The 22,393-nt window shown below is 36.3% G+C and overlaps 1 protein-coding gene across 8 annotated transcripts in view; it reads left to right on the top strand.

Moving 5' to 3' along the window:
* Bcl2l13 (BCL2 like 13) overlaps positions 1–22,393 on the top strand; it is a 76,387-nt gene that overhangs the window by 17,462 nt on the left and 36,532 nt on the right. For 7 of the 8 annotated variants that reach the window (XR_006855160.2, XM_046459808.2, XM_046459803.2 and 4 more), the window contains one exon: positions 21,987–22,094. The exons of the other annotated variant lie outside the window; for it this stretch is intronic. Coding sequence is in view for 6 of the 7 variants with exons in the window: in XM_046459808.2 (XP_046315764.1) it covers positions 21,987–22,094 (108 nt within the window). In the remaining variant the exon portion in view is untranslated. The remainder of the gene's footprint in view (positions 1–21,986; positions 22,095–22,393) is intronic. 8 annotated transcript variants of the gene reach the window in all.

The raw sequence follows: 22,393 nt of genomic DNA, 5'->3' as shown, positions 1-22,393 counted from the left end.
TTTTCTCAGCAAAAGAAACAATAAGAGAGGTAAATAGGGAGCCTACATCCTGGGAACAAATCTTTACTCTTCACACTTCAGATAGAGCCCTAATATCCAGAGTATACAAAGAACTCAAAAAAATTAAACAATAAGAAAACAAATAACCCAATCAACAAATGGACCAAGGACCTGAACAGACACTTCTCAGAGGACATACAATCAATCAACAAGTACATGAAAAAATGCTCACCATCTCTAGCAGTCAGAAAAATGCAAATCAAAACCACCCTAAGATACCATCTCACTCCAGTAAGATTGGCAGCCATTATGAAGTCAAACAACAACAACAAGTGCTGGCGAGGATGTGGGGAAAAGGGTACACTTGTATATTGCTGGTGGGACTGCAAATTGGTGCGGCCAATTTGGAAAGCAGTATGGAGATTTCTTGGAAAGCTGGGAATAGAACCACCATTTGACCCAGCTATTCCCCTTCTCGGTCTATTCCCTAAAGACCTAAAAAGAGCATACTACAGGGACACTGCTACATCGATGTTCATAGCAGCACAATTCACAATAGCTAGACTGTGGAACCAACCTAGATGCCCTTCAATAGATGAATGGATAAAAAAAATGTGGCATTTATACACAATGGAGTGTTACTCTGCATTAAAAAATGACAAAATCATGGAATTTGCAGGGAAATGGATGGCATTAGAGCAGATTATGCTAAGTGAAGCTAGCCAATCCCTAAAAAACAAATGCCAAATGTCTTCTTTGATATAAGGAGAGCAACTAAGAACAGAGTAGGGAGGAGGAGCATGAGAAGAAGATTAACATTAAACAGGGACGAGAGGTGGGAGGGAAAGGGAGAGAGAAGGGAAATTACATGGAAATGGAAGGAGACCCTCATGGTTATACAAAATTACATACAAGAGGAAGTGAGGAGAAAGGGAAAATAAAAAAAAAAAAAAACAAGGGGGGGGAAATGAATTACAGTAGAGGGGTAGAGAGAGAAGATGGGAGGGGAGGGGAGGGGAGTTGGGATAGTAGAGGATAGGAAAGGCAGCAGAATACAGCAGACACTAGTATGGCAATATGTACAACAGTGGATGTGTAACTGATGTGATTCTGCAATCTGTATACGGGGTAAAAATGGGAGTTCATAACCCACTTGAATCAAAGTGTGAAATATGATATGTCAAGAACTATGTAATGTTTTGAACAACCAACAATAAAAATTAAAAAAAAAATAAATGGTTTATCTAGAATAAATTTAAAAGCTTGGACTTTAAAAAAAAAAAAAGAAAAGAAAGAAAAGCACTAATAGCATGGTAGCACACGCACGTAATCCCAGCAGTTTGGGAGGCTGAGGCAGGAGGAGGATCACAAGTTCAAGGCCAGCCTCAGGAACTTGGGCCCTAAGCAACTAACTTAGTGAGATCCTGTTTCAGAATTAAAAAAAAAAAAAAAGGCTGGGAATGTAGTTCAGTTGTGAAGCATCCCAGGTTCGGTTCCCAGTACCAAAAAAAGAAAGATGATGAAGATGTAGAAGAAAGAAAACCACTGTGCTTCTTTTCCTTAGCATGTATAAATTATTTCTCTGGATCAGTAATATTAATCCAAACTCAGTAGGATATATTGGAAATCATACATATTCCTCCCTCTTCAGCCAGGTTGTAATTAGAGGGCAGTCTATTATCTATTACTATCCATGAAAGGAGGGCAGTCAGACTTATCTGTATCTTCTAGGGCTAGTGCCATCTCATTGATTGTAAGGATGGCTTCATGACTGTCATCTGTGGGATATGAACTTAAATATCAGGGAACAGTACTGGCACTACAGTATGAGCCAGGAGTCAGTATATCCCTGAGTATGACTTCTTTCTTTTTAACCTGAGGACCAACAAAAAGGACACAGTCCAAGATATATGTCATTGATTGATTCTTAGGAATATTATCCTGGGGAGAGTTGGCAGATAATAGGCTTTGTAATTTTAGATTGTGTTCATCAACAGTATTTTCAAGCCTACATGGAGTTAATTTCCAGAGGTATTGTTTGATAATAGTAGTTGAGGGTGGTTCTTCCTATTCAGAAAAATTTCATTCTCACTTTTTAGCTCAAAAATTTCAGTAGGGAATAAGGGTGTAGCTTAGTGGTAGAGAGCATGCTTAGCATATGTGAGGCCCTGGTTTGATCCCCAGCCTCAAAAACCCCTGGGTTCAATCATTGGCACACACACAAAAAAAAAAACTTAAAAAAAAATTGCAGTAAAATGTTGAATTTCTGAGTGGTAGAATGTAGAAGTCAGGATATCCAGCTTCTGTTTCTGAAATCTGTACGAACCCGTGAAGTTCACTGTTAAAAATCACTAATGGGCCAGGCATGGTGGCTCACACCTATAATCCCAGCAGCTTGGGAGGCTAAGGCAGGAGGATCACTGGTTCAGAGCCAGCCTCAGCAATTTAGCAAGGCCCTGAGCAACTTAGTGAGATCCTGTCTCTAAATAAAATATTAAAAGGGCTGGAGATGTGGTTCAGTAGTTAAATGCCCCTGGGTTCAATCACTGATACAAAAAAAAAAAAATTAATGTTTTCCACATTGTACCTACTGATGAAAAATACAAAGAATAAACATAGTTTTAAACCTTTCATTTTCACAATATTTGTAAATTTGTCCAGTTAATAATAAGACTTCCTCTGTTCCACACATATTTTTGCTATCATCCATCTTTCCAATTTGTAGTGAATTAGTGTCTCCCCAATTTCTTTGAAAATATTTTCACCTGTAATTATTCTATACTGACTATGCCCATTCCTCAGTCACTTCGATTTTGGCTTTATCTTCTTGAATAAACAACAGCTAAGGAGCAAGTACATACTTTTCAGTACATCGAGAACCAAGGAAAACCATGCGATTGTTGTTTGCTTTGTATTTCAGTTGATGATTGATTTTGTTCCCACTATCCTCAATACATTGAGCAACTAGTATCTCTAGAAGAGTAGTAATCTTAAACATTCAATTATTTACTTAATAGACTTTATTTTTTTAGAACAGTTTTAGGTTTGTAGCAAAATTGAATTATTTCCCAATATTCTTTGCACTCACACATACATAGCCTCCTGTTTTATCAACATCTTCCTCCAGAGTTCTACATTTGTTACAGTTAATGAACCTACATTTACACATCATTATCATCCAGAGTCATCTGCTAAAGGACACCTTGATTGTTTCTAGATTTTAGCTTACGAATAAAGCTACAGCTATGTGCAGATTTTTGTGTAGGTATAAGTTTTCAACTTCTTTGGATATATACAAAGTTTTAAACTTGCTGGATCATATGGTAAGGGTATGATTAGTTTTGTAAGAAACCAAGAATATTTTGTATTCTGACCTAGTTAATCAACACTTGATTATGTCAGTATTCCAATTTTTATTTTTTCTTCTTCACTGTACTAAGGATTGAACACAGGGCCTCATGCACTATATCACTGAGCTACATTTCCAGTCCTTTTTATTTTGAGACAAGAGTCTCATGAAGTTGCCCAGACTGACCTCAAACTTACCATCCTCCTGCTTCAGCCTCTTGATTAGGTTGAGATTACAAGTGGGCACCACTATGCCCAGCTAATATTCTGAATTTTGACCATTTTAATAGGCATGCAGTGGTATATCATTGTTTGATTTGCATTTTCCCAATGACACATGATATGAAGTATCTTTTCTTATGTTATTTGCCATCTGTGTATCTTTGGTGACTTTACATTCTTCACAAAAATTAAACTCTTGCTCAGTTTTAAATTGGGTTTTTATTATTGAGTTTTGAGAGTTCTTTGTATGTTTTTGATGAGATATGTCTGTTGCAAATTTTTTTTTCCCCTGTCTCTGGCTTGCTTTTCATTGTTTTGACAGTGTCTTTCACAGAGTAGAAAATGTAATTTTAATGAAATTCAGCTTATCAGATCTTCCCTTCATGTGTCATGTTTTTGTTTTGTATCTATAAACTCATCATCAAGCCCTTGGTCATCTTATTTTCTCCTATATTATTTTCTAGGAGTTTTATATAGAAGTTTTACATGATTGTTTGAGTCTGGGATGCATTCTGAGTTAATTTTTGTTTTGGTTCTGGGGATTTAACCTAAGGATGCCTTACAACTGAGTCTCATCCCCAGCCTTTTTTTTTTTTTGAGACAGGGTATCACTAAGTTGCTTAGGGCCTTGCAAAGTTGCTGACGCTATAGTTGAACTTGTGATCCTTCTGCCTCAGCTTCCTGAGTTGCTGGGATTATAGGCATGCACCACCACACCCAGCTCTCTGAGTTAATTTTTGTGAAAGATATAAGGTCTTTGTCTAGATTCCTTTTATTTATTTATTTAGTTTTCGACGGACACAACATCTTTGTTTGTATGTGGTGCAGAGGATCGAACCCGGGCTGCACGCATGCCAGGCGAGCGCGCTACCGCTTGAGCCACATCCCCAGCCCTAGATTCCTTTCTTTACATGTGGATTTCTAGTTGTTCTAATACCACCTGTTAAGACTCTTTTCTCTATTGCTATTTAGTCAAAGATCAGTTGACTTGATTGATTGATTGATTGATTGCAGTGCTGGAGAGTTAAACCTAGGGCATCACACTTGCGAGGCAAGTGCTTTACATTATATCTCCAGCCTCATTGCCCATATTTATATGGGTCTGTTTCTGGACTCTGTATTCTGTTCCATTGATATATCTACCTATTGATATTTCACCAGTACCACCCCGTCTTAATACTGTAGCTTTATAGCAAAGCTTGAAGTCTGATAGTATCAGTCTTCTTCTCTAACTTTGTGCTTGTTCTTCAAAATTCTGTTGAATATTCTGGATTTGTTTACCTTTCCATGTACACTTTAGAATCATCTTGTCAGTATCTACAAAATAACCTGCTGGAATTTTGATTTTGATTGTATTTAATTTATAGATCAAATTGAGAAGAACTAAAGCCTTGGCATTTGTATCAGTAAATTTTTAACAGAGGTGTAGGGGACAGAATACCTGATAAAATCAACTTAGAGGAGGAAAGATTTTTTTTGGCTCATGGTTCCAGGGGTTTCAGTCCAAGGTGTGCTTTTCTTATTGCTTCTAGGTCTGTGGCGAAATAGTACAACATGGCAGAAGGGTATAGCACAGCAAAGCTACTCACCTCACGGCAGGGGGAAAGCAGAAAGAGAAGGGGCTGGGAATAAGATTAACCCTTCCAGTGTATTCCCAGTGACCCACTTCCTTCAGGCCCCACCTCCTACTGTTTCCACCACCTCCCAGTAATGCCATCAAATTATTAATTCATCAGTGGATTAATCCACTCATGAGGTTTGAGCCTTCATGATCAAACTCCGTCCAAAAGCCTCACCTCTGAATATTGCTGCTTTAGGGACCAAGCCTTCAATACATGAGCCTTAGGGACACGTTTCAGATCCAAACCATAACAATATTGTGTCTTCTTATCCATGAACATGAACTATCTCTCCATTTACTTAGTTCATTTTTGACTTGTTTTCATCAGAGTTTTGTAGGTTTTCTCTTATAAACCTTATTTTGTTGAATTTATGCTGGTAATTTTGGGGTGTGCTGATGTAAATAGTGTTCTGGTTTTTTTAAAATATGATTTAAATATTATTTAGTTGTAGATGAACACACAGTATCTTTATTTTTATATGGTGCTGAGGATCGAACCCAATGCCTCACACATTCGAAGTAAGACTTTACCACTGAGCTACAGACACAGCCCCTAGTGTTCTGATTTTTAATTTCAAATTCCACTGGTTTATTTTTGAATATATGAAAGCATTTAACTTTAATGTATTAATGTTGTATCCTGCAACTTTGCTATAATCACTTATTAGTTCCAAGAGTTTTTGTTGTTTTGACTTATTTTTTTGTTTTTGTCAGTTCTTTAGATTTTCAGTATAGGCAGACATGTAATCTGTGAACAAAGAGAGTTTTATTTTTTTCTTCCCAATCTTTATGCTTTTATTTCCTTTTTACATCTTATTCCATTCACTAAAACTTCAGTATGATGTTGAAAAGGAGTGGGAAGATGGAACATTCTTACCTCATTCCTGATCTTAGTAAGAAAGCTTCTATTTTCTCACCATTAAGTAGGCCCCTGTCCCCCATTCAGTTTTTTTAAAATATTTTTTATAGTAGATGGACACAATACATTTATTTTATTTTTATGTGGTGCTGAGGATTGAACCCAGGGCCTCGCATGTGCTAGGTGAGTGCTCTACCACTGAGCCACAACCTAGGCCCCTCAGGTTATTTTTATTATGTAAAAATTTTAATATGTAAAAATATGAGGCAACAGGCTCCTTCCTTCTGATTCCCCACCCTCTACCCACCCTTGAATTCACCACAGCCATGAATGTATTTGCAATTAAGGTCATATTAGCTGTAGGGTTTTTGTAGATATTCTTTATCAAGTTGAAAAAGTTTCTGTTTTCCTAGTTTACTGATAGTAAGCTGATAATTTTTACTGCTTATGTTGATATGGTTGTCTCTGTGTGTGTATGTATGTGTATTTTCATATTGGGGATTGAACTCAGGAACACTGTACCACTGAGGTATATCCCCAGCCATTTTTATTTTTTTATTTTGAGACAGAGTCTCACTAAGTTGCTGAGGGTCTAAGTTGCCAAAGCTGGACTTTAGGTTGTAATCCCCCTGTCTCAGCCTCCCAAGTCACTGATATTATAGGAGTAAGCGCCACATCTGACTCTGATGTGATTTTTCTTTTAGCCTGTTGGTGGGTGGATTACATTAATTAGTTAATTTTTGAATATTGAACCAGCCTTGTATACCTGGAATAAATTTCACTTTATGATTCTTTTTTATACATAATTGGACTGAATTTCCTAAACTTCTGTTGAGGATTTTTTACATCTTGAGTTCATGAAAAATATTGGTCTAGAGCTTTCTTTTGTACAGCCTTTGGTTTTTGGTATTTGGGTAATGCTGGCTTCATAAAACAAATTAGGACATATTTCTTCTGCTTCTGCCTTCTGAAAGAGATTGTAGAGAATGGTGTAATTTCTTCTATAAGTGTTTGGTAGAACTTACTGGTAAACCTATCTGGGCCAAGTGCTTTCCGTTTTGGAAGGTTATTAACTAGTGATTCCATTTCTTTAATAAATACAGGTCTATTTAGATTGTCAGTTTCTTTGTATGTTGTGGTAGATTGTGTTTTTCAAGGAAATGGATCTGTTTCATTTAGATTATAAAATTTGTGGGCATACAGTTGTTCCTCCTTTTTAAATTAATGTGATTTGTTGTGACATCTTCTTTCTTTTTATAAAAAAAAATTTATTTAGTTGTACATGGACACAATATTTTTATTGTATTTAATTTTATGTGGTGCTGAACATCAAGCCCAGGACCTCACACATGCAAGGCTAATGCTCTATCACTGAACTACAACCCCAGCCTCCCTTTCTTTTTTTATTATATTTTCAATGAACCAGGTTTTGTTTTAATTGATTTTTCTGTGCTGACTTTCTATCACAATTTAATGATTCTTTCTCTGATTCTTATTTTTTTCTTCTGCTCATGTTGGGTTTAATTTGTTCTAGATAACTGATTTCAGATCTTTCTTCTTCTCTGATATATGTAGTTAATATTACATATTTCCCTTTATGTTTTGCCTGTACTGCATCCCACAAATTTTGATAAACTGTTTTTGTTTTCATTCAGATAAAAATACTTTTTACTTGAGATTTTCTTTTGGCCTCTGTGTTGCTCAGAAGTGGGTTGATTCATATCCAAGTATTTGGGGGAATTAGTTTTCCAGCAATCTTCCTGTTACTGATATCTAGTTTAATTCTATTGTGGCCCAAGGGAATCTAATAAACTCAACATCAGTAAATAGTTTTTCTTGCATAACTAGCAACTGAGCCACTTTGAAATTTAACTTTGGTTTTGATCTTATCCCCCCCCCTCTTTTTTCCAAGTATTTTTTGGTTGTAGATGGACACAATATCTTTTTTTATTTATTTTTATGTGGTGCTGAATATTGAACGCAGTGCTGAATATTGAACGCAGTGCCTCACACGTGCGAGGCAAATGCTCTACCACTGAGCTACAGCTACAGCCTCCGCCCTTTTTTTAAATGAAGATTCACTGCTTTGACACACTGATATCAGCAATTTATTTTAAATATTCTAATTTTTATGATTGTTTATTTCCTGTGAGTTTTATGATTATTGATATCCTATGAGTTAGGAATATTTTGATGAGTGCTTATTTTCTGGTAATATCAATGTATGATGTTTATTTTGCCATTTAATTTGACAACAGAATAATCTACATTCTACTGTGCCTTAAAGGCAAGAATTTAAAGTCCATTTTTCTCTTTTCTTGTCTTGATATAGTGGTGTGCTCGGGTGAAATAAATGGAAAAGGTTTGGTATGGTAGTCTGCATGACAACTGAAACACTGCATAGTTATAATTGTCACTTTAATTTGTGGTGTGCTAAGCAGCAGTATGAAGCTATGAAAGCACCATGTACTGTCTGTGTTGCAGCTGTTCGACTCTGCCAGCACAAAAATAGCCATAGGCGACACATGGATGAATAAGCATGACTGTGTTCCTATTAGATTTTATTTCAGTCTCTCAATTTCCTGTTTTTTGTTTTTGTTTTGCTTAGTTTTCTTTGGTGGCTTTTGGACTGAACCCAGGGCAAGCATTCTACCACTGAGTTAGTTATGCCTTTGCCATCCTATAATTTTTTATGTTAGGAAACATGATTTTTTATTTGTTTTTCAACCATTAGAAACGCTACAACCAGGGGCTGGGGATGTGGCTCAAGCGGTAGCGTGCTCGCCTGGCATGCGTGCGGCCCGGGTTCGATCCTCAGCACCACATACAAACAAAGATGTTGTGTCTGCCGAGAACTAAAAAATAAACATTTAAAAAAAATTTAAAAAAAAAAAAAAAAAAAAAAAAAAAAAAAAAAAAAGAAACGCTACAACCATTCTTAGCTGATGGACTGCACAAAAACATCAAATAGGCCAGTTTGAGCCTAACCATTATAGTTTGCTGATCCTTGATATATCAGTGTAAGGAACACTTTATTTCACATTATTTTTAATGAGCTCATTTATTTTTACACAAAACGGAATGCTGTTTCTTTAATAGTAAGCCCAGATTGGTCTTCTTTTCATTCCTATTTATCAGTCTTTTTTTTTTTTTTTAATTAAAACTTTTTTGTTATACATGTAATATTGGAAGGTTTTTGTTTATTTGTTTTTGGGAGATTGAACTCAGGGGCCCTGGACCACTGAGCCACATTTCTATCCCTATTTTGTATTTTATTTAAAGTAACAGGGTCTCACTGAATTGCCTAATGCCTTGCTTTTGCTGAAGCTAGCTTTGAGCTTGGGATCCTCCTGCATCAGCCTGAAGAGCCATTGGGATTACAGGCCTGCACCAACACGCCCTGCTGGAAGGTATTTTTTAGGAGTAAAAAGAAAGGAAAGAAATCTTATAATATTTTGTCACTGATATTTTGAAATGTTAACATTTTCATAATTGTTTTGAATTTTTTATATATAAATCTAAATTTGTGCCTTATAAAAATGAGATAAATGCTATTTTGCAACATTTAAAAAATTAATATATTTGAAAATGTGTTCATATCTACATTGTTCTTAATGTTGACATGAATTTCATTGTATGGAAATAGCACCACTTATTACTTATGGAAATATGACAGTTTATTTAATTTCCCTACTGAAGGATATTTAGGGTGTTCACCAATATCTGCTGGTACAGTGTAGTCATCAGCCTTCTTCAGAGCATGAAAACAGCAGTCCTTTAATGATTGGAGACTTCTTAAGCTTTACTTTCCTAGTGTCCAGTTTTATTTATCTTTCTAAAACCTTCCTCTGATTATTTGTAGCCTAAGTGGCCTACAAAAATCAATGATTTTTCACAATGATGATAATGTTTAATATTTGTACTGTTTTGTAATGCAGTATTCAGTAATATTTGAAATGTGAAGAGTGCTACATGGAAATTTAAAATTATGTAATTTTTATTTATATTTTAAAAACCGTGTGTGGCTCCTAGCTTGAGATCCTCCTGCCTCAGCCTTAGTAGCTGGGTTTATAGATGTGTGTGCCACTGCATCTGGCTTTAGCTTCTATTTTTATAGTAATTTGTTAATGATACCTCTAGTTATTCAGGCTTAAAATAGAAGCCATCCTTTAGTGCTTATGTCTTCTTCATGCCCTCTGTTATGGTTTGGATCTAGAAATGTCCCCAAGAAAAGCTCATTGTTTGCAAGAATCATCCTCAGTGCAATGCAGGAATGTTCAGAGGGTAAAGTCAATAGATTGTGAGATCTCAGCAGTTTGGGAGGATTGTGAGTTCTGAGCAACTTAGAGAGGCCTTAAGCAACTCAGCAAGACCCTGTCTCAAAAAACAATTAAAAAATGTTTGAAGGTCTTGGCTCAGTGGTAGAGCAATTGCATAGTATGGATGACGTATTGGGTTTGATCCTCAAATAAATAAATAAATAAAGTTATTGTGTCCACCTACAACTAACAACAAATTTAAGAAGTTGTTTTTGTTAAAAGGATTGGGTTTGGCGAAGTGGCTCAATGGTTAAGTGCCCTTGAGTTCAATCCCCAGTACACACATCCTCCAAAAGATAGATTATAAGAGCAATCACCTCATCAGTGGATTAATCCATTTGGTAGATTAATAATTTGAGTGGACTACTGGATGGTAATTGTAGGCAGGTGGAACATGGCTGGAAGAAGTAGGTCACTGGGGGTATACCCTTTGACTATATCTTGTCCTGATTTCTGTTGCACACTACCCACCTTCCACCTCCTCTTTTTGCTCTATGGCTGCCATGAGCTAAGCAGCTTTCCTCCACTGGGCCCTTCTGCCATGATGTGCTGCCTCACCTCAGACCTAGAACAATGGAGTTGACTGACTATGGACTGAGATCTCTGAAACTGTGAACCCAAAATAAACTTTTCTTTCTCAAAGTTGTTCTTATCATGTATTTTGGTCATAGAGAAGAAAAGTTGACTAACACACCCTCTTTCTTTGGCAGTTCTTACCAACTGTCCCAATTTTGTTATGGTTCTCCCATCATTCTTGTGGGAAATGCCTCAAAATTAAATGATTGCCATGTTTTCTGATTTTTATATGTAATTTATGTCTTCTCCATCATATATTTTGCATGGTACAGTCAGATTGGATTTCTTAATATTGCCTATCATCAAGAAGCCACAGTTGCTCCCTTTCTCCTAAGGCTGCTTTAAAAAAGTTTTCTTGGTTTCCATTATATGATCCAATTTTATTTTGTGTTTTACATGTTTTACTGAATTGTTTTTTAAATAAGCTGTGCTTATTTCTGATTTTTTTTTTTCCACTGAAGCTGAGCTGTTCTAGATTGGTAATCACCTGTGATAGTAATGACTAATGCTTATTCAAGTTTAATTCTCTCCTTTCTGGGCCCATAAGAAATTATGTTTAGTCAGGGTCACATGACTAGTCCTACCAATGTAATAAGAGTAGAAATGATTTGTGTCACTTCTAGGCTCTGACACTTAAGAGCCAGTATGCCTTTTCCTCTTCTTTTCCCCTTATCTTGTGATATGTGAGAGGTAACATATGTTCCTAATGATGTAATTCATGTGGCAGAACCATCATCAGGCTGGGTTTCTGAGTGACTAAGTGGAGTAGTCTCCCAGGTTAGAGATATAGGAGAAATGGACCTTTTAATGACCCTCATTTTAGGCCTAATTGCTGCCCAAAGTCTGTATTTCTTAAATCTATTGCTTTGGGGTTTAAGGTTTAACATGAATTTTGAAAAGATACATTCAGACTGTAGCACCCATACACATAATAGGGTCAACAAATGTCCAGTTTGTCCAGGATTAAGAAAAATTGGAGAATCCTTAACAAACATAGACAAGTTGGTCTCCCTTCTTCACCTATGTTAGTTGTTATTTATGTTATTTCTCATTTGTAAGGGACTCCATGCTCCACAAAAATTAGTCTTTTTCAATCTGTCAATGAACCTTTATTTTATTACCTTTTTTCCTGCTGTGCATAATTTTTTTTCTACCCAACAGAAGGTGATTTTAAAATTTTGTGGTTATTCTTCATATTGTTTTCCTTGTAAGCCCAAGTGCAAAGTAATACACACACACACACACACACACATTCTAAGGCTAACTTCTTAATGGGAGATATTGGGTTCTTATTGCTGTCTTTGCTATCCTGTTTGTTCTCTGAAATATAAGGTAGAATTCACTTGCCTTGCTTTTATAAATAGGATCTGCTATAGAGCTCATTGACTGTAATGTGGGTAGGGTTTGGTTTCAAGTTCATTATACAGTGAGTGTGAGAAATGGCCAAGTGAGGTGGTGCTATTCATGACTCAGAATCTCTGTCATATGAGCCGGGTGTGGTGGCACATGCCTGTAATGCCAGCAGCTCAGGAGGTTGAGGCAGGAGGATGACAAGTTCAAAGCCAGCCTCAGCAAAAGTGAGGCATTAAGCAACTCAGTGAGACCCTGTCTCTAAATAAAATACAAAATAGGGCTTGGGATTTGGCTCAGTGATTGAGTACCCCTGAGTTCAATCCCTGGTACCCCCCTCCAAAAACAAAATAAACTTTCTCTGTCATATTACATATCCTTCATTATTTCCTAAATGAGTCATGTATTGGGTACAGATTTTCCATAAATAGTTAACTCTTACACACTTAATCACAACTAGTTAAGTTTTCTATATATGCTAGTTTGTGTTGAGTACAGTAAACCTTATTCTAGGTTACATATTCTGATTAGTAAAAATACTTCTGGTTTGCATATTTTTTGTCAAATAATAAGTTTTGTTATAATCAAGTTTGCATATATTAACATGAAGCTCCTTGATTCTGTGGTACTTAGTATGAATTTGTGTGTATGTGTGTGTGTGTGTGTGTGTGTGTGTGTGTGTGTGAGAGAGAGAGAGAGAGAGAGAGAGAGAGAGAGAGAGAGAGAGAGATGGAGAGATATACTAAACCCAGGAATTGAACCCAGGGCTCTGTACATACTAGGCAAACACTTTATCACTAAACTATACCCCTGTTCTCTTTATTTTAATTTTTTTTTTTTTTTTTTTTTGGACCAGAGATTGAACCTAGAGGCATTTAACCATTGAGCCACATCTCCAGTCCTTTCTATATTTTATTTTGAGTCAGAGTCTTGCTAAGTTACTTTGGGCCTCGCTAAATTGCTGAGGCTGGCTTTGAACTCATGATGCTCCTGCCTCGGCCTCCTGAACCGCTGGCATTACGGGCATGGGCTACTGGGCCCAGCTGTGGTAGCTTATTTATTCATTTATTTATTTATTCATTTTTTGGTACCAGGGTTGAACTCAGGAGCACTCGATCACTGTGCCATATCCCCAGGCCTATTTTGTATTTTATGTAGAGACAGGGTCTCACTGAGTTGCTTATGCCTCATCATTGCTGAGGCTGCTTTGAACTTGTGATCCTCTTGCCAACCTCCTGAGCTGCTGGGATTATAGTCGTGTGCCACCATGCCCAGTTCATTTATTTTTTATTTTTTAGTTGTAGTTGAACACAATACCTTTATTAAATTTTTTTTACATGGTGCTGAGGATTGAACCCAATGCCTCACATGTGCTAGGAGAGCGCTCCACCGCTGAGCCACAACCCCAGCCCTCATTTATTTTTATTACTGAATGATATTCCATTGTGTGGACATTCCATAGTTTGTTTATTCATTCATCTTTGGAAGAATATAAATTGTGTGCAGATGAAAAATTCCAATTCATTTGGTTAAATACCAAAGAGCAGAATAGATTTGAATTATATGGTAAGACTATGTATAGTTTTGTAAGACATTGCTAAACTGTCTTCCAAAGTGTACTTTCCCACCAGCAATATATAAGAGTTTCAGTTTCTCCATATCTTTTTCATTACTTGTTACATTCATAATTTTGATTATAGCTATTCTAGTGGGTGTGCTATGATCTCTTTGAGTTTATCTCATTGTGGTTTTAATTTGCACTTTCCTAATGGCTATTGATATTGAGCATCTTTACATGAACTTATTGACCATTTGTGTATCTTTCGAGAAATGTCTATTTCTATCCTTTTTCCATTTTTAGTGGGATTATTTATCTATTTATTGAGTTGCAACAATTTTTTATGTATTCTGTATACTAGATCCTTAACTGACATATGATTTCTGGATATTTTGTTTTGTGATTTTTCACTTTCTTGGTGTATTATCTTTTGATAATTTTTATTTTGATGGAAGTTCAGTTTATCTATACTTTCATTGATTTCTTGTGTTTTTGTTGTCTTATCTAAGAAAGTATTGCATAGTCATTTTCCTTGTAAGAGTTTTTAATAGTTTTTGCTCTAAACTTTATTTCTCTTGAACATTCTGAATTAATTTTTGTGTATGTTGTAAAGTCAGTGTCCATATTAATTCTTTTCCATGCGTATATTCATTTGTCCCAGCATCATTTGTTGACAAGGTTATTCTTTCACCCTTGAATGGCTTTGGTATTCTCAAAACTCAATCGACCATATATATTTATTTTTGACTTCTTAATTCAATTCCATTGGTTTACATGCCTGATATTATAACAAATACATTATCTTTTTAAAAAAAAATTTTGGTAGTTGTAGATGGACAGAATGCCTTTATTTTATTTGTTTATTTTTATGTGTTGCTGAGGATCAAATCCAGTGCCTCACACATGCTAGGCAAGCACTTTGCTGCTGAGCTGAGCCCAAGAAACCATATATACTATCTTCATCACTATAGCTTTCTAGTAAGCTTTGAAACTGAGAAATCCTCCAACCTTTTTCTTTTTCAAGATTACTTTGGCTTTTATGACTATTGCAGTTCCATGAGAATTTTCTAATTGGTTTGTCCATTTCTTGGGGCGGAGGGAAGCCCCATTTTGATGGGTTTTCATTGAATCTGTAGATCAGTTTTGGGAGATTGCCATGTCAAATCACCTTTTCAAAACATATTTATGTAACACCATCACACATTGTGAGTCATAGTATTTCTGGAGATGGATATTGCCTCATTCTTAGCTTTTCTGTCAGGAACAGGAGACAATGATCCAGATATCCATGAAACCTGACTTTTTTGTTGTTTGTTTAAATCTGTTTTTTTACTTGCTAGTCCAGTAAGGTATTATGTGGGTTATTTGTTTTTGCTATTTAATAAATAATTGAACCATGTTGTCTGTATGTTAAGTAGACATTTTAAATTTGACTGTACTTAGTTGGATTGTCTACAGTGTTATTTATAAGCCAAAGCTAATTGTGTGAATACATATTAAAACAGAGATCATGGAGCACTAACCTAGACCCACAGAACTAGATATCCCATGCTGGGTCCTGGGGATATATATTTAAATATGTTCTAGAGGTAACTTTTTATGTGTACTACAGGTAAACATAGGGTATTGCATATGCTAGATAACACTCTACCACTGGCTACATCCCCAGCAACCCCTCTACCTTTTAAAAAATTGGAGATAGGGTCTCACTAATTTGCCCAGGCTGGCCTTGAACTTGTGATCCTTCTTCCTCAATCGGAATTCCAAGTAGCTGGGATTATAGGTGTGCACTACTTTGCCCAGCCATTAGCTGATTTTAATGTGCCCTAGTTTGAGGAACCATAGATTTAGAAAGTATTTTGCTCTGAGAGGTCTAGCCCATTCAACTAGTCAAAACTTGTTAACATCTGATACTCACTTTGAAAGCTCCACATGAATTTCAGGGCTAGAGTATAATGATTGCTGACTCACTTGACTCTTCATTTGAAACCTCTGAGGCAGGTGGAATTTGTTGTGTTAACATCTGTTTATCTTTGAAATATTTTCCCCTGGGTTTATAGTGTGGAGTTTATGGTACATTGGCCCTACTGTGTAATGCTATGCTTTAGAAAGTCTGGATAGAGAGGATTAATTAAATGAAAATCACTGAATTCTGTCTATGTCATGGGTTAGCTAAATAAATAGCCTTTTGTGTCCTAACAGGAGTAGACTTTTTCTGGTTTAGGCTTTCCACATGGTTTATTATCAAGTATGACAACTTGTCGTGTGTAATCAACATCACATTAGTCTCATGAGAATAGGCAGTCCTTTAATCAGCTGCTTTCTTTAATCTGGTGGGGTGAGCCATAAGGTAACCAAGACATTATTATCATTTTTTTTTTTTTTTTTTGTGGGGGATAGTGGTGATATTGGTGGTGGTGCAATAAGCTATGTGGGTGTGTAAGTGTTTGGAGTGTACAGATTTTCTAAAAAGAGATAGGTGACAGATGGCAGATAAAGCATTCATGAGTTCCTTATTTGTCACAGTGCATCAAAAATTATACTCATGTGTTCTAGGATTCAGTAATAATTTTGCTTACTAGAAGCATTAGTTTCTAATCTGTCTCACCATGATTTATTGGAGCCTGGGCAAATCATTTAAATTCCAATTCCATATTCTTCACATTATGAGGAGGATGGACTAGACAATTTGTATAGACTATAAATCTAAATCCAGGGTTTGGGGTCATAGCTCAGTGGTAGAGTGCTTGTTTAGCATGTTTGAGGCACTGGGTTAAATTCTCAGCATTGCATATAAATAAATAAAATAAAAAATAAAAGGTCCATCGACAACTAAAAAAAAAATTTTTTTTAATCTAAATCTAGCCAGGCATGGTGGCACATGCCTAAAATCCCACTAGCTCAGGAGGCTGAGGCAGGAGGATTGCAAGTTCAAAGCCAGCATCAGCAAAAGCAAGGTGCTAAGCAACTCAATGAGATCCTGTCTCTAAATAAAATACAAAATGAGGCTGGGGATTTGAGTCAGTGGTCAAGTGCCCCAGAATTCAATCCCTGACCCACCCCCCAAAAATCTAAATCTAAAATCCTGATTTGGACATTGTTTAAAACTCTCATAAGCATGGAGATGATAGTTGAGATCTGATTCTTTCTTTTGTTCTCCCTATTATCTATCATGAGCCATCATCATAAATAGTCTATTTATTGTGCTATATGTATGTGTCATTGATCTGTTCTCATGTGAAATGACTTCTCATTTTATTTCTTTTAATGTTTATCATTTCATAGCTTTAAATATATGGATTACATTTTTAGTCCTCTGAATTTATATATAATTTTATTTTTGTTATATGTAAAGTTATATGTAAATCCAAAGTTATATGTAAATCCAAAGGGGTTTCTTAAGGGTCTTCTCTCCTCAGCAAGGTTTCATATATACCTAGACAGTGCAGTGAGAGGTTAATCTATACGTGTTCATCTATTCATTGTAATCCTTTCAATTCCAAGTCCATATTCTTCACATTATGAGGAGGATGGACTAGACAGTATCATATTAGATATTGGTAGGTACCATTTTCAGATATTTGAGACTTATTTAGTCCATGCTGACTCAAGTCTTACAAGAATCAAATATCTTAAAATGTTTATAATGTAGTCAGAAAAATGATAATAAAGTATAAAGTCATCAAACAATATAGGATAGTATATATTTGTTATATTATGTATCAGACTAACTGATATCAAAAGTCTTTCACCAACCTTTAAACAAACAAGTCATGAAAACATCATGAAGAAATAGGCTTAAATTGGATCTTGAAGGGTGAACCAAATTTGAATAATCAGGAAAAGAAGGGCAGTCTTTGTAAGGTAAAAATGTAGCATAATGTGTTTTGCTTGGCAACAAGTTCAATACTTTTTTAAAATTTCTTTAGTGGTAGATGGACACAATACCTTTATTTTATTTATTTTTATGTGATGCTGAGGATCAAACCCAGTGCGTCACACATGCCAGGCAAATACTCTACCTCTGAGCCACAGCCCCAGCCTCTGGATTTTTTTTTTTTTTTTTTTTTGAGACAGGGCCTTGCCAGGTTGCTGAGGCTGACCTCAAACTTGTGTTCCTCTTGCCTCAGCCTCCTGAGTCACCGGCATTACAGGCATGCACCATTCTACCCATTGCAATACTGGATTTTAAAAAATTCCTCACCACATATAATTTGATATGGTTTAAAAGAATGTATAATGGAGGGCTGGGATTGTGGCTCAGTGGCTGAGCGTTCACCTTGCATGTGTGAGGCACTGCATTCGATCCTCAGCACCACGTAAAAGTAAATAAATAAAATAAAGGTATTATGTCCATCTACAACTAAAAAAAATTTTTTAAAAAAGAATATATAATGGAAAAAATCTAAATAATAAGTAAAATCAGAAGTAGGGACACTGCATATTTCCATGGTGGAAACAGCAGAACACAGATATGTAATCTCTAATGTTATGCACAGTTATACTAGCATTGAGCAATAAATTTGATTCTTAGAAATAGGGGAAAAATTTGCTCCCAAAATGTAGGCTCTAATCTTTAGGGTATATAAAGAACTCAAAAAGCTAAGCACCAAAAAAAAAAACAAAACAAAAAAACAAATAACACAATCAATAAATAGGCCAAGGACCTGAACAGACACTTCTCAGAAGAGGATATACAATCAGACAACAAATATATGAAAAAATGTTCATCATCTCTCACCATTAGAGAAATGCAAATCAAAACCACTATTAATATATCATCTCACTCCAGTATGAATGGCAGCTATTATGACGACAAACAACAATGAATGTCGGCGAGGATGTAGGGGAAAAGCACACACATACATTGCTGGTGGGACTGCAAATTGGTGCAGCCAATATGGAAAGCAGTATGGAGATTCCTTGGAAAACTGGGAATAGAACCACCATTTGACCCAGCTATCCCTCTCCTTGGTCTATTTCCAAAGGACTTAAAAACAGCATACTACAGGGACACAGCCACAACAATGTTTATAGCAGCACAATTCACAATAGCTAAACTGTGGAACCAACCTAGATGAATGGGTTAAAAAAATGTGGCATATATGCACAATGGAATATTAGCAATAAAAAGAGAATAAAATCATGGCATTTTCAGGTAACTGGATGGTGTTGGAGAAAATAATGCTGAGTGAAGTTAGCAATACCAACAAAACAAATGCTGAATGTTTTCTGTGATATAAGGTGACTGACCCATAAATGGGGTAGGGAGGGGGAGCATGGGAGGAATAGACAAACTCTAGATAGGGCAGAGGGGTGGGAGGGGAAGGGAGGGGGCAGGGGGTTATCAATGATGGTGGAATGTGATAGACATCACTATCCAAAGTACATGTATGAAGACATGAATTGGTGTGATCATACTTTATATACAAACAGAAATAGGAAAAATTGTGCTCTATATGTGTAATAAGAATTGTAATGCATTCTGCTGTCATGTATTTAAAAATAAAATCAATTAAAAAAGAGAGACGGGGGGAAAAGTAGAGGGATATTTTGTTGCAGGAGTAATTTTTTTCATAACTAGAAGCTATACTATTTTGATTTGGGTAGAGTATAGATCTTCAAAGGGACATCCCCACCGCAGCAAGGCATGGTGGCATACATCCTCAGCTACTCAGGAAACTGAGGCAGGAGGATCTTATGTTTATGGCTTAACTGAGCTACTTAGCAAGACCCTGTCTCAAAAGAAAAAGGGTTGGGGATATCACTCAAAGATAGTGTCCCTTGGTTCAGTTCTCAAAAAGATTTTATAGTGTTATAGAGCACAGAGAATGCAATAGAAAATGTCAATATTGAATGTGATATTAGGCTTCAAAACACTGTTTCTTAATGTGATTCTGTATAAAGCTAAAGAAATGACACCAAAATTCAGCTCAGTTAACAAGAAGTCAACACTTTGGGGACCAAGATTATCTGTATATACTTTTCTGGTGGTCTAGATTAAAATGATAACATTTAGAATGTAGAGAAATGAAGACTATATTCAGGAAGCCTGATGTTTCAAGTCACATGAAGAAATTTATAAAAAATTAAATCCAATGGGCCTGTTCTCTGGCAAGGGTCTAAAATGATCAGGTATTCTGTTTCTGATTAAGGGCAAGTCAAGAGCAAAACAGTAGATGTTAAAATTGAAATATTTTTGTGGAATTGAGAAGTCTAACCATACTTTTCTCAACTTGATTGTTATCTTGCTCCTATCATCAAAGTATGTTTGCAATATCAATAGATAAAAAAAGGATTTCTCTTAAAAGTACTGTTATTCACTATGGTCCATGATGATGACTTGATCAAAATTCTTACATTTGAGTATGGGAGAGATTATTTTAGCCTGGAAAAAATTTAAACTGGGCCTGGTGGCACACACCTATAATTCTGGTGTCTTGAGAGGCTGAGGCAGGAGAATCACAAGTTCAGAGCCGGCCTCAGCCTCAGCAAAAGTGAGGCAGTGAGACCCTATCTCTAAATAAAATAAAAAATAGGGCTGGGGATGTGGCTCAGTGGTTGAGTGCCTCTGAGTTCAATTCCCTGTTACCCACCCCCCAAAAAATTTTTCCCTCTTCTTTCTCCCAGGCCTCCACATACCCACTCTCAGTTTATAATATAGTTTCCTTCATTTGTTTAATGTACTGCAATTTTGTAACATTTTGTAACATTGTTGCTAACTGTGCAGTTAGCAAAATCAGCACTAAGGGAGATAAATCAAGAATGTAAGGGGCTGGGGATGTGGCTCAAGCGGTAGCGCGCTTGCCTGGCATGCGTGCGGCCCGGGTTCGATCCTCAGCACCACATGCAAAACAAAGATGTTGTGTCTGCCGAGAACTAAAAAATAAATATTAAAAAAAAATTCTCTTTCTCTCTCTCTCTCTCTCTCTCTCTCCCCTCTCTCTCCTCTCTTTAAAAAAAAAAAAAAAAGAATGTAATATAGGCAATTTGGTAGGACTGGGGACTGACAAAGAAAAGATTTTTAACATATCCAGAGAACAGAACAAGAGGAAAACAAAAAGTTTTTTCTGTAGGTTAAATGTGGGGCAATTTGGGGTACAGCAGCATAGTTCCTTTTATACCTTTAAAAATCTTCATAGAGGACTAAGGTGTAGCTCTAGGTAGAGCACTTGTCTAGCATGTACAAGATTCTGGATTTAATCCCCAGCACAGTAAAATAAAAAGTTTCAGCCAGGTTTGGTAGTCTCCTGTAATCCCAGTGTTTCAGGAGGCTGAGGTAGGAGGATCGCAAATTCAAAACCAGCCTCAGTAATGGCAAGATGCTAAGCAACTCAGTGAGACTCTGTCTCTAAATAAAATACAAAATTGGACTGCGGATGTGGCTCAGTGGTTGAGTGCCCCTGAGTTCAATTCCTGGTACCCCTTCTCTACCCCCCTACCCCCCCCCCAAAAAAAAAAGAGATAATTAAGGATCTTTATAATCTGAAGTGGGGAGAAAGAATCCATCTCCTATCACCACTAAAGTCACAAGTTTTTGCTTTTGTTTTTGTTTGGTGGTGCAAGGGATCAAAACCAGGGCCTCACACAACCTAGGCAGGTCCTCTTCAGCTGAGCTACACCCACAGCCTTCTTTTAGTTGGCTTTATCATAGTCAGCTTTTTAAAGAACAGATAGTATACAAAAAGAGAGAACTTATATATATATTAATTTCTTTATTTCCTGTTGAGTTCATGTGTTTCTGAAGGTTCTGCTCTTTTTTCTCTATTCCTGGCAGAAACATGGTCTTATTCTTTTCTGTTTTTTATCAGATTTCATTCAACAGCAGGTTCCCTTTGTTGCCCAGGCTGGACTCAAACTCATGGGCTCAAGTGATCCTTCTGCCTCAGCCTCCTGACTAGTTGGTACTACAGGCATGTACCACCACACTTGGCTTCCAGATTTCACTTTTAATAGAACCCAAAACATCTAGTTGTTATTGTTTATTAGTGGTTGAAAAAAATATTTCCTAGCCTCCCTAGCCTTGACAATGTGATTTAATTTTGCATTTTCTGACTGAATAGTTTAAAATACTATAGTATTTTAATGGCTTCCATCTCCCTCTTTCAATAGTAACTTTCTTGTTGGTTTCAGGGGTTCAACTAGATATAGCTTCACAGTCTCTGGACCCAGAAGTATTTTTAAAAGTTAAATCTGAAATTGAAGAAGAGCTAAAATCCCTGGACAAAGAAATTTCTGAAGGTCTGTTTATTCTTATTTTCCTAGTCAATTAGCAGATTCTTTCTGGTTAGTTTGGTTTTCTGTGGCTTAGTTTGATTTTCATAGTAAGTAGTTCTCAACATTACACAACTTAACTGGTATGGGATTATAAGGATATGAAACTAGAAGGTAGCCTTTTTTTTCTTTTCCTGGGGGACATATTTATAAGTTTCTCAACTATACCCTACCATTTAGATGTAGCCTTCTCTGGTTTTAAGCAATGAATTAAATGATGTTAAGGTTCTTTCCATTCAATATGATTTGATTTATATTTGGTAACT

This window comes from Marmota monax, unplaced genomic scaffold, assembly GCF_021218885.2.
Source record: "Marmota monax isolate L192 unplaced genomic scaffold, Marmota_monax_Labrador192_F-V1.1 WCK01_AAM20220418_F8-fsc00163, whole genome shotgun sequence".
Taxonomy (NCBI): domain Eukaryota; kingdom Metazoa; phylum Chordata; class Mammalia; order Rodentia; family Sciuridae; genus Marmota; species Marmota monax.
This window is presented reverse-complemented; position numbering and strand designations above follow the sequence as displayed.